This window comes from Bos javanicus, chromosome 29 (genome assembly GCF_032452875.1).
Source record: "Bos javanicus breed banteng chromosome 29, ARS-OSU_banteng_1.0, whole genome shotgun sequence".
Classification (NCBI taxonomy): domain Eukaryota; kingdom Metazoa; phylum Chordata; class Mammalia; order Artiodactyla; family Bovidae; genus Bos; species Bos javanicus.
Window position 1 is genome coordinate 7596146 of NC_083896.1, and position 27956 is coordinate 7624101.

At 41.0% G+C, this 27956-nt stretch overlaps 1 protein-coding gene across 1 annotated transcript in view; it reads left to right on the forward strand.

The window, feature by feature from the left end:
* The window catches only part of CTSC (cathepsin C), a 44231-nt gene extending 26219 nt beyond the window's left edge, over window positions 1-18012 (forward strand). Inside the window, exons 4-7 of the mRNA XM_061406018.1 lie at window positions 1556-1711; window positions 6028-6143; window positions 12454-12585; window positions 14591-18012. Of these exons, the coding sequence (XP_061262002.1) occupies window positions 1556-1711; window positions 6028-6143; window positions 12454-12585; window positions 14591-15093 (907 nt within the window). The 3' untranslated portion in view covers window positions 15094-18012. The remainder of the gene's footprint in view (window positions 1-1555; window positions 1712-6027; window positions 6144-12453; window positions 12586-14590) is intronic.
* The last annotated feature ends 9944 nt before the right edge of the window (window positions 18013-27956 follow it).

A 27956-nucleotide genomic window follows, 5' to 3' on the forward strand; every position in this document is an offset into this window, starting at 1 on the left:
CCAGGTTATTTGGCTATATCTCAATACTCCGTGAACATCTCTCTCTGTGAATGAAAAGAGAAAGAAAAGTTCACAGTATGCCTAAAGTTACTCAGGTTAGGTATATCTTGCTTTGTATAACTGAATGTTAATGGAAGTTATACACTCACTATATGTATAACTTATAGTGAATATAACATATAATAAGTTATATAATATGTAATAACTTACATAATATAACATAGTAAGTATAACTTACTCACTATATGTATAACTTATATGTATATATAGTGTATGAAGTTATCCATACACTATATGGATAGGAGTCATACTTAAGTCATAGAACCTTTTTTTAGTAGAAATAATGTGGTGAATTCTGTAATTCCTGGCACCTGGCGCATAGGTGTAATACATATTTGAGTTAAATGAATGATCAACTCCCTCAGTCTTTTGCCTTTGTAAACATGCTCTTTGTGTATTAGATTTGTTTACATCTCTGTCCAAGCATTTGGCATCAGTTAAACCAGTGCCTCTCAGTATTTAATGTTGCTGTGAATCATCTGGGAATCCTGTTAAAAATGTCTATTCTGATTCAGGTGGCCTGGAATGACATTTAGAGTCTTCATTTCTAGCCAGCTTCCAGGTGCGTCTGCTGATACTGGCTCAAGAACCAAATCTGAGTGACGAGGATATAAACCTTGTCCGAATGGAACAACTTTTTGTTCGTCATGTGGTTACAATACTTGCCTTGCTGTATGTACGTTGAATACAGTTTTGCTGTGCTTCACCCACCCTCTTTTATTATTGCAAAGTTTAAAAGGTGATGTTTGTGTACGCAGTTGTATCCAACTCTCTGTAGCCATGGGTTGCCATTCCTGCTCCAAGGGATTTTCCCGCCCGAGGGACCACAGCTGAGTTTCTTTTGCCTCCTGCATTGGCAGGCGGATTCTTTCCCACTGTGCCACATACACACATTGAAGACAGTTTTGCTGTCTCCTCCACCCTTTTTTATCATTGCCAAGTTTAAAAGGTACATTGTAGAAATTGTATTAATAGAGGTGTGACTCTATCTTACCACTCAGAGATAACCTTGGTTGTATGTACTTTATATAGTATCAATATAAATATACACTTTCACAAAAATTTGATTCATGCTGTGTCAACTTCTTTGATAGTCTGCTTTTTTGTCTAATATAGTGTGAACATTCTCCCATATCACTAAATAATCTTCCAGACATTTTTACTGAATAAACTGTATAGCAAACGAAGTGCCATTATTCATTTAATCCATTGTTTGTTTTAGAATTTATGTTTATAATCTATTACTAGTATAAAAGTGTTTCACTGAGCATCGTTATACAGTTATCTTAGTTCACTTAAATTTTATTTTCATAGGACATATTCCAGTTCTAGGCTGTGGATATAAATGTAGAGATATAGAGACTGATATACCCAGTTGCCTTCCTGAAAGGTTATATCACTTTACACTCAAGCTCAGAGTATGAATGCCTATTTTAATGGAATCTGTTTATATCAGTAAAGAGTGTATGTGAAGCTATCTTACTTTTCTTGGCAGGTATTCTAATAGGCTCTACAGATATAACCATGACTTTGTGAAAGCTATCAATGCCATTCAGAAGTCTTGGACTGCAGCCCCATACATGGAATATGAGACTCTTACCCTAAAAGAGATGATTAGGAGAGGTGGTGGCCATAGCCGGAGAATTCCAAGGTAATAAAACATATCTCTTTATCATGAATAAAGATATATGTTGATTGATATCTTCCCTTCTAACCAGCCCTCCTTGCGATGCTCACTATTTTATTGGTTATCCCAGCTTAGATGTTTATGTTATCTTTTCTCTGACCGTGCCCTCTCCTATTCATACATGTCCTGATGTCCTCCAGGCCCTATTTATGGGCTTTGCTTTCACAGCATCTTCTGCCTCCTTTGCTCTGTTTGCATTTCTCCACTTTGGCTTGAGGGCTTTGTCATCTCTTGCCTGTATGATGGATCCGCTTCCTGTCTTCTGTCCTTTTGATCTCTTTCCCTCCCTGTCCCCATTCTTAGCCATTCTATGAAATACTGCCAGTTACATCTTCCTATATTCAGCTGTGATCGGGTTACTACCTGTTGTCTAAGGAATACATTTAGTCTGGTAATCAAAACCATCTAAATTTGACCGTAACTCTGTTTACACCTTGACCTGCTTTCAAACAATATGACAAAAAATTACTGAAAACTTTCATCTACCACCATTCATGAAACTTTCTTTGCCTCACATACCCCTGAACTGGCCTATAAAAACCATTGGCAAAAATCAATTTGCCACCGGTAAAAATCTCAAAATCCTTTTTTAGTTTTGAGGTCCAGCCAAAAAAAAAAAAAAAAAGTTACATATTTATCAATATACTTCTCCTGCCTTCAGCCAGAAGTGGCATTTCCTATCTTAGTTTACATACCCCATGATATGCATCTGATGGGAAATTATATCATTCTTTGAATTTATATAGTCAGGAGTTTGGTAGATTTATTTTGTACCCTGAAAACTATAGCTGAGTTTAGCATATGTAGTGCCTTGCTGCTGCTAAGTCGCTTCAGTCGTGTCTGACTCTGTGCGACCCCATGATGGCAGCCCATCAGGCTCCCCCATCCCTGGGATTCTCCAGGCAAGAACACTGGAGTGGGTTGCCATTTCCTTCCATTAACATTTATTAAATGACCAATGACGTTCTTGTAATGCCATACCTTGCTGCAGGAGAAATTGATGTAACTGAAGGGTAGGAAAACCAATTGGAAAAGTTAATGGGACTCAAAAGTTGTGTAGATGGGTTATTTTCTTTTAGTATATTGAAGCATTTTCTAATATTCAGAGAATATAATGATTATTTTCTTAATAGCTATAGAGTCCTTTGGTCAAGTTTTATCGTTTAAACAGACCACTGATAGATTAATGGTTAACTAAAATACATTGCTGGCTGAATGCTGCATTCAACTGGATGAATAACAAGCTAGAATCAAGATCGCTGGGAGAAATATCAACAATTCAGATACGCAAATGATACCACTCTAATGGCAGAAAGTGAAGAGGAACTAGAGAGCCTCTTGATGAAGGTGAAAGGGGAGAGTGAAAAAGCTGGCTTAAAACTCAACGTTTAAAAAACTAAGATCATGTCATACGGTCCTACCATTTCATGACAAATAGAAGGGGAAAAAGTGGAAGCAGTGACAGAGTTAATTTTCTTGGGCTCCAAAATCACTGAGGACGGTGACTGCAGCCATGAAATTAAAAGATGCTTGCTCCTTGGGAGGAAAGTTATGACAAATCTAGACAGTGTATTGAAAAGCAGAGATATCACTTTGCCAACAAAGGTCCGTATAGTCAAAGCTATGGTTTTTCCAGTAGTCATATACAGATGTGAGAGTTGGATGATAAAGAATGCTGAATGCCAAAGAATTGGTGCTTTTGAATCATGGTGCTAGGGAATACTCTTGAGAGTCCCTTGGACTGTAAGGAGATCAAGCTGCTCAATCCTAAAGGAAATCAACCCTAAATATTCATTGGAAAGACTGTCACTGAAGCTGCAATACTTTGGGCACCTGATGCAAAGAGCCAACCCATTGGAAAAGATCCTGATGCTGGGAAAGATTGAGGGCAGGAGGAGAAGGGGGTGTGAGAGGATGAGATGATTAAATAGCATCACCTATTCAGTGGACATGAATTTGAGCAAACTCCAGGAGATAGTGGAGGACAGAGGAGCCTGGCGTACTGCAGTCTATGGCGTCATAAAGAGTAGGACACAACTTGGCAAATGAACAACAATAAAATTCATTGCTAAGTTTTTCTTCTGCAGACTAATAATCATAATCTGGCATTTTTCTACTCTGAGACTGTATGGAGTTTTTCCCTGTCCGACTGATAGCATTCTCTCATAATTCTACCCCTCTCTCAAAAAAAAAAAATTTGGTATAATGTTTCTCATAGCATATTCTAAGGAGTGGACTAGTCTACGAGATGTTCTGGTTAGTCAAAACTCAGAAAGGGAGCATATTGTATCCCTTCTCGGATTTACTAAAGTGAAAGAGTCATCCTGTGTCTGTGTGAGACGTAAAGTTGAGAGCTGTTCAGTAGCAATCCAGAGGAGCCCCCAGAGGAGATGTGATCAGTGTTGGAACCTTAGGGAGACCAGGGCTCCTATCTGAAAGATTTGAGCCCGAGATACAACTGCATTGCCACGTGTCAGATGCCATGTTTCTGAAGAACTCCTGAAGAGAGTTTCTGAAGAACTTTGAATTTTTCTCTTTCCACCCAACCACCTTGGTTTTAGAGAAGAGATAGATTTATGAAGCCCTGTTTTTAAGGCTAATAAGTCTCCATAGAAGGTTTAGGATAAGAATATAGAAGTGGGAAATGTCGAAGCCAGACACTGTGGTCTAGCTGCCTGATTTTCAGTAGCACTTTTGTATATGTGTTAGATCTGCTGAAAGTGACATAGTAGAAACTCAGCGATTCTTAACCTGAAACTCTGAAACTGAACCTGCTCAAATTGGAGAAAAATGTACCGTTTATGGACATCTCTCTGAGTGAGTCCAGAGCTTTCTCCGAATTCTTAAAAGCATCTGGACCCAAAGATGAAGAGCTAATAATGTACAGTGTGCCTATGATGTCTGTAATTCTTTCTCACTTCTCCACCACCCAGCGTCCTCTTTCCTCACTTCATTTTCATACCATTGAGCTTCATTTGTCACGTTGCTTTTATTCTGTCTGTGTGTGCATTGATAAATGGATAAATGCATTGATAAATGGATAAACACTCTGCCTATAGGATGTAGGAAGAAGGAAGTTAACACTTCAATTGAATGTTTTGTTCACATTTAAGATAGTTACTTAAATGTATCACCAGCATATTTAGTCTTAAAGACATGGATGTTGATGGTCGTGGTAATCACCATAATAGCTTAATAGCTTATTAAAGACATCCAAGACTAGGTAATGTTTTAAGCACATTAATCATTATTGCATTGAATTATCATAACAGTGCTTAGAGGTAGGTATGACTATGCACATCGTAATAGGAGGTGATCATAGTTTTATGATGTTAAGTTCTTTGACGAGTGTCACACAGCTAGAAAGTGGTGAAGCCATTGTAGTTGTCTTTATGTCTGTCTTTTATCTGTTTATTGACCTGGTTTGCCTTCTTCTACTTACATCCTGTATTTCTCTGCCTTTCACTTCTTTTGTGACTACCATCACCACCCTCCGTAGAGTCAAACATCAGTAATTCCTCTGTTTTCTCTAAAACATTTATAGGCTATCTTCAATTTCCCATATCTACTTTTTTGGGTCAAAATATATGAAAAGAGAATGCTGTTATTTAGGCATACTAAAACTAGCAATGGCAATATATAAAACCAGTATTGTTTCATAGGGGAAAATTACTAGATCCTGAAAAATAGATGGGTAATTTTGAGACTTCTCCAGTAGCCAGTGGCTGAGACACTGTGATCCCAGTGCAGGAGGCCTGGGTTCAATCCCTAGTCGAGGAACTAGACCCTACATGTTGGAACTAAAGATCCCGCATGCCACAACTAAGATCACTCATAGCCAAATAAATAAATTGAAAAATAAATAATTGTAACAGTTAAAAAAAAAACAGAAATGGGCAATCTGTATAACTTAGTTGTATAATTGACACATTGTATAATAGATACATTTTTGACTGCAGCCCACCAGGCTCCTCCATCCATGGGATTCTCCATGCAAGAGTACTGGAGTGGGTTGCCATTTCCTTCTCCAGGGTATCTTCCCGACCCAGGGATGGAACCCACATTGTAGGCAGACACTTTACGGTCTGAGTCACCAGGGAAGTCCATAATAGATACATTTTTGTATAATAGAAACATTGAAACACTGATGGACAAGTGTTCTTTGGATCTGAATCTACATCCAAGCCAGCCAGGTGGTTGAAATTATGGGATTAAAGGTTAGGAAATCATCCTCAAAGGAAAGACTGTGCATTGATGTCAAGTGTCTATTTCCATCCTAGGCCCAAACCTGCACCAATCACTGCTGAAATACAGAAAAAGATTTTGCATTTGCCAACATCCTGGGATTGGAGAAATGTTCATGGTATCAATTTTGTTACTCCCGTTCGAAACCAAGGTAAAAAAATGTCTGTTTTTTTTCTTTTTTATTAAATCATTCTGAAATATTTATTGAACATTTACTATGTACCAGGCTCTCACATTCTGGGGATACAGAGATGAAACTGGTATGATCTACATTAGTAAAGAAATAGAAAATCTATAGCTAATGAATAAATCTAATGAATACACACTTCTTCTTTTTGTATCCTTGACAGACACTGGTAATACCTGATCTCTCCAGCTGAGCTCAGCATTTCTTCAGTGTCCTCAGTATGTGTTCCAGATAGCTAGTGATATTCATTAGAGTGGTATATAAGCCAAACTCATTTGCACTCCAGGTTACGGAGACTTGTACAGAAGCAAAGAATTGCAGCTAAAATTAGTCTTTCTTGTCTTCCTTCTGCAGGTGGTTTGTTGGAATCTTTCATTTTTTTAACTGAAATATAGTTGACTTAGAATGCTGTATTAGTTTCAAGTGTACAGCAGAGTGATTCAGTTTATATATACTTTTTCAGATTCTTTTCCATTATAGTTTAAGATATTGCATATGTGATATGAATAAGTGATCTCATACGTTATTTGGCTTTCTCTGTGATTCACTTGGGCTTCCCCTGTAGCTCAGCTGGTAAAGAATCCACCTGCAATATAGGAGACCCTGGTTCGATTCTTGGGTTGGGAAGATCCCTTGGAGAAGGGATAGGCTACCAGCTCAGTATTCTTGGGCTTTCCTGGTGCTTGGGCTTTCCTTGGGCTTTTCAGTCTGTAAAGAACGCCTGCAGTGTGGGAGACCTGGGTTCGATCCCTGGTTTGGGAAGATCCCCTGGAGGAGGGCATGGCAACCCGCTTCAGTATTCATGCCTGGAGAATTCCGATGAAAGAGGAGCCTGGAGGGCTGATTTACTTAGTATGAGAATCTCTAGGTTCATCCATGTTGCTACAAATTGCATTATTTCATTCTTTTCCTATGGCTGAGTAATACTCCACTATGTGTGTGTGTGTATATATATATATATACACACGCACACACCGTATCTTCTTTATTCTGGAATCCTTCTCTAAGTATCCACCTACTCTCCCCCCACCCCTCCCCCATCATTAGTCTAATTATAGGAGCCCAGAAAATGAATCCTTTATTTTTTTTGCTGATGAAGTAGATTTTTTGAATTGCGTAAGGATCTTTCAATTAACTTTACATCAGGATATGACATATAATGTAAGTACTAACTCAGCTTCCCGGTGGAATGTTTACCAGCATTATCACTATAATTGCATTTTGTCAGTTGTTTCTGAAAATTAGATACAGTATGAGTAGATTTAATAATGTTGCCTCTAATAGCACTTGAGAGCAAATTATCTTAGCCTAAATTTTAGCCAACAATGATTGGAGAATCATTTATACAACGCTCAGGTTTATTACTTCTAAGCTCGTTTTGAAGACAATTGTAGTACGCAGGACTGATTTGTTACTATAAAGTGGGTATAGTATTTGCTGTCTGGAAACATTCTGATGGTGTCTCCTGAAAGGATTATAAATTAATAACATCCAAAGATAAATTTTCCTTCCCCTTTCCTAAAAAATCAGTAATCAGCCTCTGCCAGTTCTCAGTATTCACCACCACCCCTTCAGTTCATGCCCACTGCATTCTTAGAGAGTGTTCTGAATATACGGGGCTTTGGGCAAGTCTTGCAACGGCAGGGTTCCTGTCCTTTATCTGACACTGGAGGTCTCATCTCTTTGTCTTTCCTTTGTGCCAGTTATTCTTGGCCTTTTTGGCTCCAGAGAAAGTGTGGGTCCTGAAATCCATCCCTACCTTTCTTGGGACAGCTTCTTTGAAAATGAGGGATTGGAAATTTAAAGGTGATTGAGAAATGAGTGGAAAGTCAGTTAAAAAGATTTGATGTTAAGAGAGGATTAAGATTTATTCTGTCATCAAATAGGTTTCCTGTCCTTACTGGAGAGGATTAAGTAGACTTCCCTGGTGGCTCAGACAGTAAAGTGTCTGTCTACAATGCAGGAGACCCAGGTTTGATCCCTGGGTGGGGAAGATCCACTGGAGGAGGAAATGGCAATCCACTCCAGTACTATTGCCTGGAAAATCCCATGGACAGAGGAGTCTGGTAGGCAACAGTCCATAGGGTCGCAAAGAGTCGGACACGTTTGAGCGACTTCACTTCTACACGTTGATTGTCGAGGGCTTAGCACATGGCTGTTCCCACTGTGTTGTGTTTATAGGGTATCCAACATGTCAGGAATTTTTGTTTAAAGGCTGAGGATATGAAGACTAATATGATACAGTCCTTTGTCCTAGAGACTACAGCTTAGCAAGACTTACAAACAAAACATTAAGATACAATATAACTGCTTTAAGTAGGGCGCTTAAAAAATTCATTCAGAGAAGGTTGGAGGAAAAATTTAGCTCAGCTCACTTCCCAAAAAGGTTTAATTGACTAGTGATGAGATAATAATTCGAAGGAAATCAGACTTTCCAATCCCAGATTCTCTGACAGTGTCTCTCTTGTAGCTGAGTAAAAGCTCTTGTTGTCTGTAATATTCCATATTCTTTGAGTGTTATAAATATGGTTTGTATAGACATGGGCAGTTTAAAAACAGAGGGCTTTGAGTGATTCATTGCTTTTAAATTGAGCCCTCATCTGTGGTATCTTCTCAGATATCTGAGAAAATAATGTACACTGGGTACACGGAGGTTCCTCTTTGGACTTCTTTGTGGTGTTCTGTACTTTATGAAAAAAATTATTTTCTCTTCCTACTAACTGGGCTACTTGGAAGTTTCCACTAACTTAAATACACCAGCGTCCTATAGAATTCAAAATTACCCGCAGTTCAGGGAACTCACAACTTTTCTCTATTCAGAGAGCAAATTAAGAGTAATGAAAAACAAAAAAACCAAAAAAAATTCCTGGGTAGGGGGATAAACTTTTACCCTAAACTTGTTAGGGTAAGTTTAAGCATCAGCCTTATAGCTAAGGTCTACTTTGCATGTGAGAGGGAAGAGAGCTAGGAAATCGGAAGAGACGGACTTTGCTTGTTCATCTCCCAGTTGTGCTGTCTTTATTACTGTGTCTTCAAGAGAGAAGGGGAGTGTCTTTCAGGTCACATTAATTGGGAAATGCAGAGTGGCTTCCTAACTTTAAAACTCTAGTTCATCTTAGTCCTGTTCTAACTATTGTTTCTACTAAAGCTGGAAGGCAGGGGCCTTAAACTGTTCCACCCTATTCCTTTTACACCCAAGATGACAAGAAATGTCAGAAAGGTCAAGTGAATTGCCCAGTCACATAGCTGACTGATGGGGTGAGCAGGAAGGGCAAAAAGGAATCCTGGCTCCTTACTACCGGCTCAGTGTGTTCACCACTGTTAGAAGGTGAAGGCTGAGAACTGACACGCAGGTAAGCCATGTGGCAATCACATTATCTATTTTAAGACTGTGGAAACTTGATTACTGCAGAACTCTGCCTGGGCCAACTCCCCTTCTTATTCTTTTCTTGTTGTTGTTTAGTTGCTAAGTCTGACTCTTTTGCAACCCCATGTACTGTAGCCCGCCAGGCTCCTCTGTCCATGGGATTTTCCAGGCAAGAACACTGGAGTGGGTTGCCATTTCCTCCTCCAGGGCATCCTCCCAGCCCAAGAATTGAACTCTTATCTCCTGCATTGGTGAGCTGATTCTTAACCAGGAAAGCCCTCCTATTCTTTCTTGCCCCATAATCTTAAGAGAAAAGGGTCCTTTTGGAAGCTAGACTCTGGCCTTGACTTTTGAAGAGATGTTAATTACTTCGGCAGCTGACCTTTTGGGAACATCAGAGGCTTGAGGAAGATTATTTCCTTCCCTCCTTCTAATTTCTCTGGTAATAGCACATTCTGAGTCCTGGAATGGACATGTGGCCTGTCCCTCCCACGATACTGGATAGGCTGATAATGAAGGTTTAATACTTAAAGCCAAGAGAGTTATTTCCGTGGCTGCCATGGGCCAAGACTGCTAAATGGCCAAATTGGGATCGTTTCTAGACTCTCTTGTGATACTACTGATGTCTCATGAAAGGAATATTGGCTTTGCCATTTACTGTCACTCACCTAGTTCTCTGACTTTCTATCATGTGAAAGAGGAGTCCTAAGGGTAGTAGTATTTAGATGGCTTCCTAAACAAAATGGACAAGTTAATTTTGGTCTGCCGAGTAATTGGAAGGTGGGGAAAGGAAATTTGAGAATTCTTTAAAGTAGATATGGATCTGCAAATGGAAGAAAACGGTATTCCTGTGTTAGGAGGCAGCTAGGTGCTGGCATCTGCCGCCCTTTAGTTTGGTGACTGGCCAGGCCATTGCCTCTTTCTGAGTCTCCGTGTATGCGTTGTCAAGTGAGTAGATTGTACACTAGATGGATTCCAAGGCCCCCTTCCAAATGTTTCTCTTCTAATGGTCACAATTGAGCAAAAGCAGTATGGATAAATCTGAGATGTTTATGGGGAGAATTTTGGGAACCATCAGAAATGGTAGCAGTTAAAGGGTAACAGGGCACTAATAGACTAAAAGTAAATGTTGACTGTTTCCATTGAAATAGCTTTCTTTCCTGGCTATAAATATGTGTCTGCTTGTTCATAATATGACTTCTTTCTACAGAGATGCACTGAGTTCCTTCATTGCATCAAGGTGAAGAAGACAGAGTTCCTGTAAACACTCCAGGAAATTCATAGTTTAGTTTGAGAAAAACAGTATTAAGTAATTCAAGTAGAGTTTAGAATGTTCCCTGGTGGCTCAGATGGTAAAGAATCTGCCTGCAATGTGGGAGACCTGGGTTCAATCCCTGGGTTGGAAAGCTCCCCTGGAGAAGGGAACGGTTACCCCCTCCAGTATTCTTGCCTGGGGAATTCCATGGACAGAGGAGCCTGGCGGGCTACTGTCCACGGGGCCACAAAGAGTCAGACACAACTGAGCAACTAACACTTTGACTTTCTTGCATAGCACGCCGGAGATGGAGCTTAGAATATCCTGGTGCTCCTTGTTCTTAGGGAAGGACATGAATGAACATTTCCTTGGAGAAGAGAAAAACGATGCCCCTTGTATTTTTAAAGTATAATGTTATGAATATTTTTCTGAGGAAGGCAGTCACTAAATTACTAAATTCAGATTTATTAAAGAGAACAAAGGCAGCATTCTCTTTATGTAGAATGAGTTTTGTTAGTTTTGGGGGGTTTTTTAAGTTACTAGTAAATTGAATAATATATCAACTTCATTTAATTTCCAGTGTCTTGGCTGCAGGAGATCTTGGATGCAGGATACCTGGGTTCAATCTCTGGGTCGACTGAGTGACTAGCTTTCACTTTGGGGGGTTTTGGTACAAGTATATCTCCATGTAGAATTTACATCAATGGCAGAGGTAAAAGAGGCCATGTTATAATAGAGATGTTAAAATTATGTTCATTTCTTCCTGGAATTGTAATAAGTGGAAATCTAGTTTTATTACATACATGCCATATTTTATTCTGTGTATAAATTTCTTCTACTCACATATTGAAGAATCAGATTAAAAAATATCATTATGTAAATTACCTCATAATACAGTATGTTTTTCTTCTTTTGAAGTAGCAACTATATTCCTAGCATATGCTTCATAAGTAAATTCATTTTGTCTTTGCCAGAGCATTCAGGTATTAAATTAAGCTGTTTTCTTTTCCTTTCTCCCCTACTTCCATCCAACCACTTTTCAATTTATTTTCAATTTCACTACCTCCATCTGCTTTAATATCTTTACTTCCTTATTGAATACTTTAAATACCATATTGGTCATTATATAATAATTACTCTTTTTGTTACATTTTCCCTGGTTGAGTCCAGCTCTCTATAATGATACACCTATACTTGAGCCATTCTTAGAGTTAATTCCACCCAACAAGTTGCCTTAGAAAACATCTCTCTGGAGATATTTAGAAGCTCAGTTCGTATGTATTCCTCCCTAATTTTCTTTCAACTTGATGACTCAGAATGTTGCAGATGTATCAATACATCATTTCTTCATTATTAAGAATATTGTCAAGTGCTTTGCAGAAGTTAGGAGGTTTTTTCCCTCCCAAAGCATTCTCAAGGAAAGTCCCATGTAGTAATGTTTGCCTTCAGTGAAAAAGCTGAAATCTTAAGATTTGCCTGTAAGGTCAGTAGCGTTCATTGATTGAATCTCCTTTATTGTGCTAATCCTTAGGAACAAAAGCAGCAACACTCAATATAGCTATATTAATGTATTCATCCACTCAGGTTTTCTTTGGCTTTTGTTGAGGGCATCAGAGTCTCTTAGGTTATATGTCTTCCTTTTCCATCACCAGGGTCTTGTGGAAGCTGCTACTCATTTGCTTCTATGGGGATGATGGAAGCAAGAATCCGCATACTAACCAACAACACTCAGACCCCGATCTTGAGTCCTCAGGAGGTTGTGTCTTGCAGTCAGTATGCTCAAGGTAAGTGTTGTGTTTCAGGCACTGTGGAGCTGTGTGTAGTTTGCCATTGTTGGCAAAACCATCAGGATGGGGGGTAGAGAGAGCACAGTGTCTGCTCTCAGAAAACCTGGGTGCAAGTTCTGGCCCTGTCACTCACTACTTAGTGCTTTCTCATGGAACTCACTGTGGCATCCAGCACAGTGTCAGGAATCGCTATAATCTGAGTAAGGACGGGCTCTCTGGAGCCTCTTACATTCATTACCCAAGAGTGGTCAGAACCCTGAGGGAGCAGCTGTTACGCTACATATAGACAGGGGACAGACATGAAGCTGTTCTCTAGGATTCTGAAGACCTCCCAGCTTCTAACTACGAGTTTCAGTTCCAAATAAGGTCTCACTCTGAAACCTAATTCTTATTGAAAGCGTATGAACGCTAGTTTCTCTCCAGAAGGATGTAAAAGTTTTGTACGTAGGCTTTCAGAACAGGGCATATTTAAGGTATGTAGAAAGCCAGTGGATTCAGGGAGAAATCGTCTCATTTGGAAGTTTGATGCTGTCATCCCCACCCAGATTTGGCTGCTTGAAAGCTTCTCAGTTCACCAGTGCAACTGCTGGTGTGTAGTTATTTGTCAGTGAGCCTTTTATTCTTCCTGAGATACTTATTAAACACCCACATTGTGACTTCTGGGCCCCAAAGACTCTATAAAGTATCAAGAGAGTGACCTCATGAAGCTTACAGTAAAGTGAGGAAAATAGAAATTCAGTGAGTATGAGAACAATGAAGGAAAAGTACAGGGTTATGGATGTGTATACAGGCATAGCTTGGTGTGTTGCTCTTCTCAGACACGGTGTGTTTTTACAAATTGAAGGTTTGTGGTGACCTGCGTTGAGCCAGGCTGTCAGCGCCATTTTCCCAGCAGCGTTTGCTCACTTCTTGTGTCTTTGTCACATTTTGGTAATTCTCAAAATGCTTCCAACCCTCCCCCCAGCAAAACTATTATGACTCACTGAATGCTCTGGTGATGGTTAGTGGGTTTTGTTTTGTTTTGTTTGCAATAGAGCATTTTTAAATTATGGTGTATGTATTGCTTCTTTTGGAAAACATGAACACTTGGTAGACTACAGTAAACTGTAAACATAATTCTTATATACCCTGGGAAAACAAAGCATTTGTGTGGCTTTCTTCATTGTGATATTTGCTTTATTGTGGTGATCTGGAACTGAACCTGCAGTGCCTCTGAGATATAATAGGGCCAGGACTGGAGGGAAGGATATGGGGACCTGATTCAGACTTTTCTGCAGGAGATGGTCAGAGAAGACTTCCTTGAGGAAGCGTCTGCCTATTTAATAGTGACAATAATTGCAAGCTTTTATTGCTTTTACGTGACTTAATCCTACGAGGAAGGTGCAAGTGCTATCTATATTTTACAGATAAGTAAACAGAGGTACAGGGAAATTAAATTCTTAACACAGTTTTGGATTTGAATCTACATAGGCTTCAGAGCCTCCCACTTAACCACGAAGCTACCTTCCACATCAGGGGCCAAATAAATGTCTGTCAGATAGATGGGGATGAAAGGGTAGTTAGCTAGATGGCTGATGGAAGGGTGAATGGAGCGGCATTTAAGCCAAGAGCAACTTCCAGGGGTGACATAAGAATAGTTAGTGGGCTTCCTTGGTGGCTCAGTGATAAAGAATCCACCTGCCAATGCAGGGGACACGGGTTCTATCCCTGGTCCGGGAAGATCCCACGTGCCACAGGACAGCCGAGACCAGGACCCACAGCTGGGGAGGTGCCCGACCAGAGAGGCACTGCGATAAGAAGCCCGCCCGCCACAGCTGGAGAGGAGCCCCCGCTCGCCACGACCGCAGAAGGCCTGCGCGCAGTAACCAAGGCCCGTCACAGCCAAATAGCAAATAAGTCTTTAAAAACAAATTAATGGAGTCGAAAACACGTGAAACGGGACAGTTTCTCCTGTAGCCTTTTCTGACAGACGGTGGTAACCCTGTGTGTTCTTCACCCGCAGGCTGTGAAGGTGGCTTCCCTTACCTCATCGCAGGGAAGTATGCCCAGGACTTCGGGTTGGTGGAAGAGGACTGTTTCCCCTACACAGGCACGGATTCGCCATGCAGACTGAAAGAGGGCTGCTTCCGGTACTATTCCTCCGAGTACCACTACGTGGGCGGTTTCTACGGGGGCTGCAATGAAGCCCTGATGAAGCTTGAGCTGGTCCATCAGGGGCCCATGGCCGTCGCCTTTGAAGTCTACAACGACTTCCTCCACTACCACAAGGGCGTCTACCACCACACGGGGCTGCGAGACCCTTTCAACCCCTTCGAGCTGACCAATCACGCTGTGCTGCTGGTGGGCTATGGCACTGACGCGGCCTCTGGACTGGATTACTGGATTGTTAAAAACAGCTGGGGCACCAGCTGGGGTGAGAACGGTTACTTCCGCATCCGCAGAGGAACCGACGAGTGTGCGATCGAAAGCATAGCGCTGGCGGCCACCCCGATTCCTAAGTTGTAGGGTGTACCTCGCAGGGTTTCACGCTGACCACCGCCAGCCAGGAAGGGAAGATGCCTTATTCAGGGACTGGAGACATGTATGGTATTGCTACTGCAGTTTCAAAAGATTATAGATAGCTTCCTGTGAAGATCTGTGCCTTTACAATTAAAAGTGCCCTTGATTTTAATTTTAATACACTTTCCCCCTGAAAAGCAGTCTGCTTTTTCCTCAGTACTCTGTTCAGTGCGGTTTTTATGGAGGATGGTGAGAGACGAAGTAATGGATTTTGCTAATCATTTTGATTCAAACGCATGCTGTATTTTAAAAACAATCGACAGAACCACACAGGCTTATTTTTAAATTGTATAAATCATGAGACTGTGACAATGGTTATTAAAAAAATTTTATAAATATTCAAGTGATATGAAAAAAAAGAAAAAATATTCAAGTCATATGTACTATGGAATTTATGTATGTGCTTAAGAGAATTTTTACTCTTGACTCCTTCTGTTATATTTATTTATTTCACATATGTAAATACTTGAAAAAGAAAACTCATTTCAGGGCATCTCCACTAAAAACAAAATTACGAATCTTTACAATAGGGGGTATATGCAATTGAAATCTAGTGAACTGTTCTCCGGTGGCTCAGTGGTAAAAAATCTACATGCAATGCTGGAGACTTAGGAGATGCTATTTCTATGCCTAGATCAGGAAGATTCCCCTGGAGGAGGAAATGGCAACTCATTCCAGTATCACTGCCTGAAGAATCCCATGGACAGAGGAGCTTGGCGGGCTACAGTCCATGGGGTTGCAAAGAGTCAGACACGACTTAGTGAATGAGCATGCATGCATGAACCCTGAAAAGTTATCTCCTGGGTATTTGAGGAGCCAGGGATTATAGAGAAAAGAAACTCCAGTTTTGATGAGTCTGGATATTGGTTAAAACGTTTTACAGTGTATCTTGGCCTTGAAGGTATTGGTTAGCCTTCACTGGCTGAGCAGTAATAGCCCAATAAGTGGAATATTAGCAGTTTAGATTTGGTCAGGTCTTTGGGATCTCCGGGTTTCCCTGGTGGCTCAGACGGTAAAGCGTCTGCCCGCAATGCGGGAGACCCGGGTTCGATCCCTGGGTCGGGAACATCCTCTGGAGAAGGAAATGACAACCCACTCCAGTATTCTTGCCTGGAAAATCTCATGGATGGAGCCTGGTAGGCTACAGTCCATGGACTTGCAAAGAGTCGGACACGACTGAGCGACTTGGGATCTCCAAGGGATATTTCAGAGATGTGAAACCTCCACACTGAGTAAACAGATAGGATCCAGTAGAAATGATAGATCAGGCAAAATTAGGCAAATTAGTCAAAGCTCTAAACCATAAATAAGAACCATAAGGCTTCTAGAACTGACAGGAACCCTAGAGATCATAGAGATCATGCCGTCTTACTTTCTCTTAATCAGAAAAAGAAACTAAGGCTCACTCAGTGGGCAAGTGACTCATCCAAGGTCAAATGATGAGTCTTGATTAGAACCTAGATTAAGTCTGGCTCTCCTTGAGTGCCTTAGACACTGAATCTCTGCACTTTCCGCCAGAGGGTCCAAAATCACCGAGGATACCAGGTGCATACTTGGAAATTTCACATTGACATGTGAAGTCTCAGAGCTTTGTCTTAAACCCCATGTCCTTCTTGCATTGCAACTCACTACAATGACATTTTTGCTCTTAAACTGAAGCATATTCCAGGAGTTTGCCTTGTTTTTAAAGGGTGGCCCCTGGCACATGGCCACATACCTTTGACCTTTTTACCACAGGATGACAAAGAGGCAGACACTCTGAGTAGCAGGTGTAACCAGAGTCCTCATTACCTGGAAGACCTCCAAGGAGGTATATTTTCTTTGTTACTGTTACTTGTTGAATATAGTTTATGCTTAGCCTTGTTGCTATATGAATGTGTAAATAAACTTTGCAATGAGGCAGGAATTCATTTTTCACTAAAATTTATAAAGATACATCAGCTTAATACCTAAGATTTTCTTTAACCTGTAAACATGAGTCCATCCTTTGGTTTTTATTTGGACATCAGTCAGCTGACCCACGGGAAAGCATGTCCAAACTTTTCCATAATCTCATGAGGGCCCTGGCTGAGCTCTGAAGGAAAATTGTTGGCCCATATCATTCATTAAATACTTGAGGAAATATTAAAGGACTAAATATAGCCATGGTCTGGTCTCACAAGCCTGATTAGTTGAGGACAAACAATGGTTTGAAGAGGCCCCAAGTTTTCAGAGATTGCAAGCAGGATCACCCAGAAGCTTCAATTACACTGCCCTCCAACTTGCATTTTTCTGCTGTGAGACGTCTGCTTTTCCTGTGACTCTACAAGAGAAAGATCACCATTTCATGTGCAGTGGTGGAATTAATTCAAGATGTTGACTGAATGGAACATCATGGTTCCTCAAGCCACGTCATTAAACTGTTAAACTACAAAAAGTAGCTAGTTGCATTATCTAAAAATTTTTTATATCAGAAAAGAACATAATCAAAAGAACATATCATCAGAACATATCATCAAAGTCTGTTGAGAAAGTGAGCTCTAAGGGAAAAAAAAAAAATGAGTTTGGGAATTCTGGTAAGCCTCCCCCAAAACACTCCCAGAAAAGCTCCAGTGGTAATGTGCATTGATGATACCACTGGCCACAAAGAAAACAATAGCTTTAGCTGGGCAGTCCAGCACAGACGATCCTGACCCTGGTGCTTTAGTGCCTAGGAGGGATTGCTGGCTCTGCCACACGAGCTCTGAAACCTAGGGCAGCTTACTCAGCCTGCCTGTGCGTCCGTTCCCTCATCTGTAAAACGGGGATAATGGGGTAAATATCTATCCCTGTGTGAACGCTTCCTAAACCCTTGCTGTTACAATAAAGGAACCAAATGGGTTTGCACTTTTGAATGACATTATTTGCTTTATTTAAGGTCAGGCCTTACCCCATCCCAAGCAGGTAAACGAAGATAGATTCAGATAATGAAGTTTCCCTGACCTTTCAGACTTACTGAACTCTGATTTCTAACCTGGTCTCAGGAACTGACTAGATTTGGACAGTAAAGGATATATGTATCTACTTCTCAGAGCTCCGGGGGTTAAATGTCTTCACGAATGGAAAGCATGTGCAACTGTGCTTGGAACACAGTAAAGAGTATGTAATTATTAGTTACTGTTCAAGTCATCTTTTTCCCAGATTCAGATTGTAAAATAATCTTTTGCTTTGGGGAAGCAACTGAGATGTATTTCTGTTAAACAAGCTCAACTCTACTGAGAGGGTAGAGGAGGGGTTTCAGAGAGATTTTTTTAAAGGGAGTAAAGAACAGGAACGTGGCACAGAGAAACCTACAGAGAAGAATCTTCAAAAACTTTGTGAATTAGGGAGATGATTTTGATTTTCTGGAACTGAGGTTTTACATTCCCCACCACATCATTGCCTCGCCTGCTGCCTTTGTGGAAAGAATTGTGACAGGCGATCAGGTTTAGATGGCTACAGCAGAGTGGAAAATCAGGCCCCAGCTGAGAGCAAGCAACTTTGAAGCAAGAAAGTCTAAAGGTTAAGCTAAGGTTGTAACAATTCAATTTTTCTAATCAGGATTTTCCTATTAGAATAAGCAACAGATTCACGAAACAACAGAGCTGGTAGGCCATCTATTCCACCTCTGTCATTAACATAAAAATGGATTCAGTGAGCTGGACATGCCTAGCTAATAAAGATAAATTTAGACCCCGGTGTGTGACAGACTTTCTACTGTACCTGCTGCCTCCCAATTAAGAAAAATGGAGAAAGAGATATAAATGTTACAAGACAAGCTGACCTTGTTCTGTAAAATCATTTCTAAGATCCTTTCCAGTTCTCAGAAATCCTATTCTGAACACTTGGTGGCAAGTTCTCTAAGCTCTAATCCATGCGGGGTGGCTTGGGAGGTTTAATCTTAACAGTTTTCCTCTAAATACACTGATGTTTATATTTATTAACTGTAATAAAGATTTTTTTTGGACTACGGTTAAGTAGAAACTTCCTGACCAAGACAGGCAAGCTTAAGACATAAATTCTTCAGCTCGACAGCAAGCGCATGGACTTGAGTTTGTACATTGGTCATGGGTTAGCTAGCGATTGGGCCTCAGTTTCATCAGCTGTAAAATACTGACCTCATTGAACTGTAGTTCTGATTAAAAGTGGATTTGCCTGAAATCGCCTAGACTGTGAAATAATTGAATCCTTAGCCTGCGTTATGGCTGCTCTGCACAATGTCCTCTTGATGACAGCAAACCAAAGTGGCAGGAGGTAAAACAGCCCTCGGACTCACGCCTTCGTTGGTGTCTTCGTTTTCCTTTCAGAAGATCGTTTATATCAAGATCCCTTTTTCCTACACGAAGAGAAAGCAGAAGTAAGAAATTAAACTTCTCCTTTTCCTGTTTTGAGGATGTGAAGCTGCTATGTTTTGAGTTTGAACTTTCTAGCCTAAAAGACAATTTGCTTTTTGAAATTCAAATTCTATAGGTAGTTAAACAAGGAAAGACTGTGATGAACTCCAAACTGCCCAAATTGAGGGGGAAAAAAGCAGATGTGTTTCTTCCTCTAATGCAAAAGGTCTAAAGAGATTGAAATCCTAGCAATCAATTGGAAAGAAATAAGTTGGAGAAATAACCTTCCCTTGAGGAAATGAAGGAAATGCCAGGAAGCTAAGATTGTGCGTTAAAGTAATCATTGAGATGATTTGTGTGTGTGTGTTTCCTGTAAGGTATTTCTTGCAGCTTCAAAAGTATTGAATAGTTTCAAGTGAAGTATAAGATAAATGATAGAAAATGAATGCTTTTAGTATCAGATTTTTCTACCCCCCCCCCCATTCTCTCGTTTGAGGGGTTTCTGGACAATTAAGAGAAAAGCTTGTTTTCCCTCTAGATAACTATTCTTATGCCCCCATATGCACGGTATTCCCAAGAGATAGTAGACACAATCCCAGTTCTGCAGACTGAAATTCAGCAGAGCAAAAAGAACAGGTCTATGAAGAGAAAGCAAAAGAGCACTGTGTCCTGAAAATACCATGTACTCTGGAATCAGACAACCTGTGCTCCTCCAGTGATTGTTATTTAGACCTTAGTCCAGTCACTGAACAGAGATCTATAGTCTTCAGTGTTCACTTGTTAAAAAGTGATGCCAGGGAATTTCCTGGCGGTCCAGTAGTTAGGACTTGGAACTTTCACTGCCGTGGCCTAGGTTCCATCCCCGCTTGGGGAACTAAGATCCCTCAAACCATGGGGTATGGCCTAAATAAAGAAATAAATAAAAACCAAAAGGTGATGCCAATATCTACAATCAAGGGTTGTGGCTATGTTTCAAAAAAGCTGTGAGTATTTACATACTACCTGCCTGTGTAAAAAAAAACATTTTAAGTTTTCAGGTGCTTTACAAAGGAAAAGATGCAGTACAAAATACGTTTAAAATAAGTGAGCAAACTGAAGCCCAAAGAAGTTTAAGGTGGAAAAGTAGGATGTGGCTGTGAATAAAGTCTGTACAGAGTCCAGCACATTACCTGTGAGAAATGGAACATTTCCTGCCAGGTCAGTAAACAGAGGACATCACAGTCATCAGCAATTGCAGCGGTGAGCTGGTGAGCCCAGAGGGAACTCAGGCAGGAGAGAACACCTGCCCTCTATTAGCCATCATACTGCAGCCACTCTCTAGGGTGAGACCCGAGGAAACTCAGGACGCAAAAACAGTGGCCCTAGATAGCTGAGGTACATATCAAAGGGATAATTTCAGTGGGCCCAGACACTTGAACACTCCCATAAACAGAAAAGTGCTAAATTCCTTAACTTGGGCTGTTTAGCTTTTCTCTAACAATAATCTTTTGATGTACTGACTACCTGCCCTTTGTTGCAAAGCTGCTATAGAAGCTGGTTCCTCCCCTTGCCTCCCTGGAGGAGTTCTCTCACAGTTGTTCGTGATGCTGCCTCTTGAGCTTGAAGTCCTAAAAATTCCCCCTGACTCAAACAAAGCTCTCAACTTCTGGGTTGTGCATTTAAGTCCACACCTGATACATGGGGATCCCACTCAAACACTGGTTCTCAACCAGAAGTGACTTTTGTTCCTCAGGGGACATCTGGCAACGTGTGTAGACATGGGTTGTCACACTAGGGGAGGAGATGCAGTCTCCAGTGAAGAATTATCCAGCCCCAGATGTCAGCAGTGCCCAGGCTGAGAAAGTCCAAGCTACAACATGCCAACTCCTTTACGCTTTCTTCCCTGCCACCAAATGAATGTTACTGACTCTGGAGGATGGAGAGAATTCTGAGTGCTAACGTTATCCCAGAAGCTTCCAGAACTTGAGCTAAACTTTGAAGAATCAAGAGGAGTAGTAAAAGTCAAGGCCCAGGGAGTGAAGGCTAACTGACGTCATGAGACAAGAGAAGGGCTCTTCCCCTCCATTCTGAGACGACAGGCTAAGCCTGTTCTGCAGGACCTCCCACCTGATAGGAACCCACTGAAACCATATGTTCCAATGGGAACTTGACTGATGGAGAAGAGACTGGATGAATCCTTATTCTAAAAAAGGAAGAGGGGAGCAAGTGAGAACATAGAATGCTAATTGGAGGTCCTTGTGTGCAAGACCCTGATGCTGGGAAAGACTGAGGGCAGGAGGAGAAGGGGATGGCAGAGGATAAGATGGTTGGATGGCATCGCTGACTCAATGGACATGAGTTTGGGTAAACTCCAGGAGTTGGTGATGGACAGGGAGGCCTGGCGTGCTGCAGTTCATGGGGTCACAAAGAGTCAGACACGACTGAGTGACTGAACTGTGTGCAAGAAAATTCTGCCATAGAAGATGAACACACCATTTCAACCCACCACACCTTTGAGCAAGATAAGGACAAGAGAGGTTGTAGTATTTTTGCTTACAAAGAGCGTTTAGTTGTTGTTTGAACCCAGGTCTCTACGTGGTAGAACCACAGAGCTTAACTACTCTATACTTCCTCCCTCAAGATGTCTTTCCTGTGTTTTTCCTGTGGTGTGTTGATTCTTCAGGTCCTGGTCTGTAGGTAACTATTATACTTGCTCAAATCCTGAGAGATTAAAAATATATGCTTTCAGCGTCTTAAAGTAGGATGAAAAAAAGAAGGGTGATCTCAGAGAGAGACATTAAGTCAGGAAAGGAATGATGGGAAAGGGATGACATGCTCTGTCTTAGACACGTTGCATTTCAGCTGACCACTGCACAAGCAGGGAAAGCTTCTCCTTTCAACACGTGTCTCAGCAGAAAGGTGATAGCTAGTCTCCGGAAGGATTTGGCAAACCTAATGTTTAGCAGATTTGCAACAATAGCTCTAAGCTCAAATGAAAGATATTTTCTGGCAGTGCATCTGGCCCTCCAAGGGAGAGTGGATTCTATTACTTGGAGTCACATGGCAAGGAAGGTATTAAGAGTAACAACGTCTTTCCAGTGTAAAATTAATTAATTAATTAATTAATTAAAGACGAAAAATGAGTGAGGCCTTCTCTGCTGTATTCCATGTACCTTGGAATGTTGGTAGAAAAGATATCACCGCAGGACGGGTTCACAGAACACATTTGTGTGTCCTGTGCAAGTTTAAAGCCAGTCAGGGGCTCTTTCTATATGTTTGAGCTGCCTAGCTGTTGGGCTTTTGAAGTTGGGAGATAATAAAAAGAGAAGAAAAAATGGTTCCTGCGATTTTTGCATAAATTTTTATTGAATTCAGCTCAGAGCCCTTTTTTCATGAAGAGTGCTGGCTTTGGCAAGCGTCCAGAAAAACATCTCTTAGGGGAAGCCTCTCTGTTTTTGTTTTGGAGCAGCTTTGCAGAATTAATCACAGCATTATTTACAGTTGTAAGAATTTGGAAACAACCTAGAGGTCCAGGAGATAGGAAATAGATCATTTATAGTACATAGGCTTGACAATGTATTGTACAGTATTAAAAATAACTATGCCACCAGTGTGACAACCGTAAGAAATGTCTATGTTATAATATGTAGAAAAAATGATACTGTGTTGTGTTACATAAAATGCGAGTGGGCATATAAGCACCTTTAAAAGGGCAGAAGGATTATGAATGGCTAAAGTTGTTTCCTTTATTGGTTTTGTTATAACAGCTATGTTATAAATAACAGAAAATGTAATCAAAATTTGCATGGTGGCCCAGAAGCCCTCATCACATAAATATGCTCAAGTCTTTTTTGCCTCATAAAAAAGCCACCAATTTTTCATCCTACAAAGTATATCACATTATTCTTTCCTTCTCTCAACACCTAAGCTTCTTCAAAGAAATTTTTTTTTACCTTCTTGCTATATGTTTTCTCCTTAATCTAATGACATCTGCCTTCCACCAGGTCACTTCTTTGAAATTTTTCACATTAAGGTAAGCAAAAAACACCTTATGTTACTAAAAGCAGTTTTCAATGTTTATCTCAGTGTTTGATATTTGGCCATGCCTTCCTTAACTTTGCACCTCTCAGCTTTCAGATCTCTAACTATGTCTTTGCAGTTTTCAGGCTCCTAGTCTTCTACCCGGTCCTCAATTTTACTATTCCTCCAGCTTCTGTACAATCCTCTTCTCCCCATCACTGTATCTTTTCTCAAGCTGAGCTTTTTTACGGTCAGTATATATTATTTATGAGCTGGAAGAACCCCAATTTAGCCTCCCTCTCCAGAGCTCATGTATTAGTTATCTACTGTGGCATAACACACTACCCAAAGACTCAGTGGTTTAAACCAACACAGGTTTATTACCTCACATTTGCGGTGGGTCTGGAATGTGGGTGCAGTCTCACTGGATTCTGTGCCTCATGGTCTCTCACAAGGCTGCAATCAAGGTGTCAGCCTATGGTCTGTCGTCTCATCTGAAAGATCAGAGACTGTAGGCAGTATTCAGTTCCTTGCAGGTTCTTGGATGAAAGGCATTAGATCCTTGCCATCTGTTGACCAGAGACCGTCTTTGGTGCCTTGCCATATGGGCTTCTCTAATGTGAGTGTACCTAAGTGTGCCAGTTATGATAGAAATAGAGGGCGTGTACTAGCAAGGTAGGAGTCACCATCTTTGTAATCTAATCATGGAAGAAATAACCTTCTCAGCGGTTCCATATTCTATTGGTCAGAAGCAAATTCCTCAAGGAGAGAGTATTTCAGAAAGCTTGACTACCAGGAGATAGAGATCACTGGGTCTGTCGTAATGACGCCTACCATAGCTTTAAACCAGATATTTCCTTTCCTACTTGTACCTAGATATACAAACCCATTAGCCAGTGCAAAATGCAAAAATCTGAATATATCATCTTTTCCCCATCCCCAAAGCCAGCTCACTTTCATCCTTCTGGTTATTGGTTGGCTCCCTCATCCACCCAGTTTCCAAAATCAGAAACCTAGGAATTCCATTGGGTCGTTCCTCTTCCTCACCCACGACGTTCAGTTAGTTGAACATGCTCAGTTGTGTCTGACTCTTTGCCACCGCGTGGACTGTAGCCCCCCAGGCTCTGGATCTGTCCTCCTGCCAATTCTAATTTCTAAATGCCTATTAGATCTGTCTCTCTGCACACCTGCCTTAAACCTTCGTGATCTGTAACTTGTGTCACTGCTACGTCCTCCTAGTATATGTTTCTACTTCCAGCCTTTCCCTCCCCACAGCAATGTTGACAATGTCACAGCTCTGTTTAAAATCTTTAATGGCTTCCCAGTTTGGGCATATTTCAAGGTAGACAGCCTCATAGTATAAAAACGCACATTCAGTAAACCTGTGGTTTTCATAATGCAGACTACAGAAATTTAAACCCAGCAAAATCTTCTTGGCTGGTAGGGATACACAGTATTTGAGAGACAAATATTATGAGGAAAATAGCTTTCTCTTTGAAACTCCTAAATAGAATTCTAGTGGTTTAGTGTGGTGTCTCAAATACGGCAGATGTAAAGTCAAAACAGTTGTGTCTGTCTTTGGTAACTGCCATCAATTTTTCTTTAAAACATTACTTTTTGGAAGCCTGAATTCCTCAAAGGTATTTTCTATCAGATGACAAAGTCCAGTCATATAACTTTCCAGGCATTTTTGTCTATTAAAACTTTCCTAACAGTTCTCAGAAACTTAGCCCTAACTATCCCAACGACTCATCTCTCAGAGTCTCTGCCAGCCCACAGGATGATAGTATAAGGACAGGAAGATGCTCCTATGTGGTCAAAGGCAAGGACCTGCACATAACAGATCAAACTGTAATTCCTTCCCAGACCATATTCCATTATAGTTTCTTGGAGATCAGCAATGTTGTTGTCTGCTTTTAAATCTCCCTCTTGTTCTACTCTGGCCCCATGGGATTGAATGACTGAGAGTGAAAAATGGCACTTCCTGATAACATGCTGCTGCTGCTGCTCAGTTGCCTCAGTCGAGTCCAGCTCTGTGCAACCCCATAGATAGCAGCCCACCAGGCTCCTCTGTCCCTGGGATTCTCCAGGAAAGAACACTGGAGCAGGTTGCCATTTCCTTCTCCAATGCATGATGCATGCTAAGTTGCTTCAGTCGTGTCCGCCTGTCTGCAATGCTATGGACAGCAGCCCACCAGGCTCCTCTGTCCATGGGATTCTCTAGGCAAGAACACTGGAGCAGGTTGCCGTTTCCTTCTCCAGGAGTTATAACATGATTGGTTGTTAAATATTTTCCTAATTGTTGTCCCCAGAAGGTACTGATACCAGTTCTGGAATGTTTGGCTGAGAGCTGTCTATGAAGTTGTCTATCAGAAGCAGACCTGATAAGCCAACTATAAACTGGAGGCCAAACACCTGTGCTTATTTTAATGTGTCATCATTATCCTTGAGACAGAACTCACAGGATTCCCTAAAATACACGTCTTCCTTAAATTCAGTTTAGCTGGATCAATTTGCCAGGCCTGGAAAACAGTTGACACTTGTTATCCTGACAACCCCATTCAAAAATGAGATATGAAAAATAACATTTTCATGGGGACATATGGGAAAGAACTATAAAAACCCCAAAGACTTGGTTTGGCAGAAATATTTTCCCATGCAAAAATGAATAGTGTTTCTGGCACTTGGCTGTAGTACTTTGCAGCTGGCAGCTGAATTATCTTGGTCTCTGCCCAAAACTCTGGCCTCAAAAGCTGATCTTCAAATCTTCTGTGTTAAAAAAGGATTTAAAACGCTTAATGACCATTTACATGTCAGAAATGAATCATTATGTTAACCTGATTATGAGTCACTGTGCCCGTCCAAGTAGTTAGAATGGTGAAATAACTGCTTTTTGAATGGAAGTGTACTGTTCATATGCACGTGTGCTAAGTCGTTTGAGTTGTGTCCGGCTCTTTGTGACCCTGTGGACTGTAGCCCACTAGGCTCCTCTGTTCATGGAATTCTCCAGGCCAGAATATTGGAATAGGTAGCCTTTTCCTCCTCCAGGGGATCTTCCCAACCCAGGGATCGATCCCAGGTCTCATGCATTGCAGGTGAATTCTTTACCACCAGAACCACCAGGCAAAGCAAAATAATCTCTCAGAGAGATAAGACAGGGTTTAGCAGTCTATTTTATAGGTATAATAACAGGTTCTGTGACACCAAAAGCCTGGCTCACAGTACTTGTAAGAACTAATACCTGAGCCCAGAACTTTAGACATAAGTCTGGTCTCTATTTTGCCCCATTCTTGTCAATGTATATTTTCTGAAATGCAATGTTTCAGGCACTAAGATAATAATTCTTCCTTGAACGGCACCTGACTAAAATTATACACCCCTCTTAGCCAAATAATGACTTGGAGAATTATTTATGCTTTCCTTACCATTAATACTTCTACACTATTTGTGAATGTAATTATCCTACCCATGATTGATCTATTACTATAAAACAGGTATAGGCTTGGTTGTCTACAAACATGCCCATAAATGAATATGTCCTGGTCCATAAATTAGGATCAGATATGTTCTTTTTTCCTAGAAAATTAATTTTGCCAGGATTCCTTGTAATTCACCATCCTCTAACCCATTTCCACATATCATTTAATCTTTCGGACCTCCAAATGGGTCTTTGTTATGAGACAGTAACATAACCTGTCTCTTCTTTGTCAAAACCCAATAGCTTTAATTCACTGTCTTTCAATTAATCAGATAATTTAAATTCTGTGTTATTTCAATCTTGTGCATATTGCTTTCTATCACCCTATGTCCTTTTTTTTAAAGAAGGGAGAGCAGGAGTTGATGAGGGAGGAGTCAAAAGGGCAGCCTTATAAACCAATGCTTGTCCAATAATCAAGGGCCTCTGAGGTGGGTTGCTGTGGAATAAAAGGAAACAACAGTCCAATATATAAATTTCAATGAAACATGATGATATGATCTGGCTGTTGCCAGTAAATTTAAGGTTCTTTCTTCGTTGTGAAAGAATTCGGAGAGAAGCAGAAAGGTTAAGAGAGTAAAGTGAAAATTTATTTAAACAAGGATAATGCTCTCGGAGAGTGAGTACAGGGAGACAGGCGACCATCTACCGCCCTGGGTTGCTTTGGCAAGCACTTATGAGGGGCACAGAAATGAAGGGGCCGAATATTCACTTGCAGAGGAGTAGTTTGGGGGTAGTATTCCTTGATTCTCATGTCAACTCTATTTTCCCTGGAAGGGGTTGTTCTTGTTCGTTAGTTGCTGAGCAGTGTCCAGTTCTTTGAGACATCAGGGACTGCAGTTGGCCAAGCCCCTCTGTCCAGGGGATTTCCCAGGCAGGAATATTACAGTGTGTTGCCACTTCCTTCTCCAGGGGAACTTCCCAACCCAAGGATCAAACCCATGTCTCCTGCATTGGCAGATGGATTCTTTACCACTGAGTCATCAGGAAGCCCCAGTGGGAGT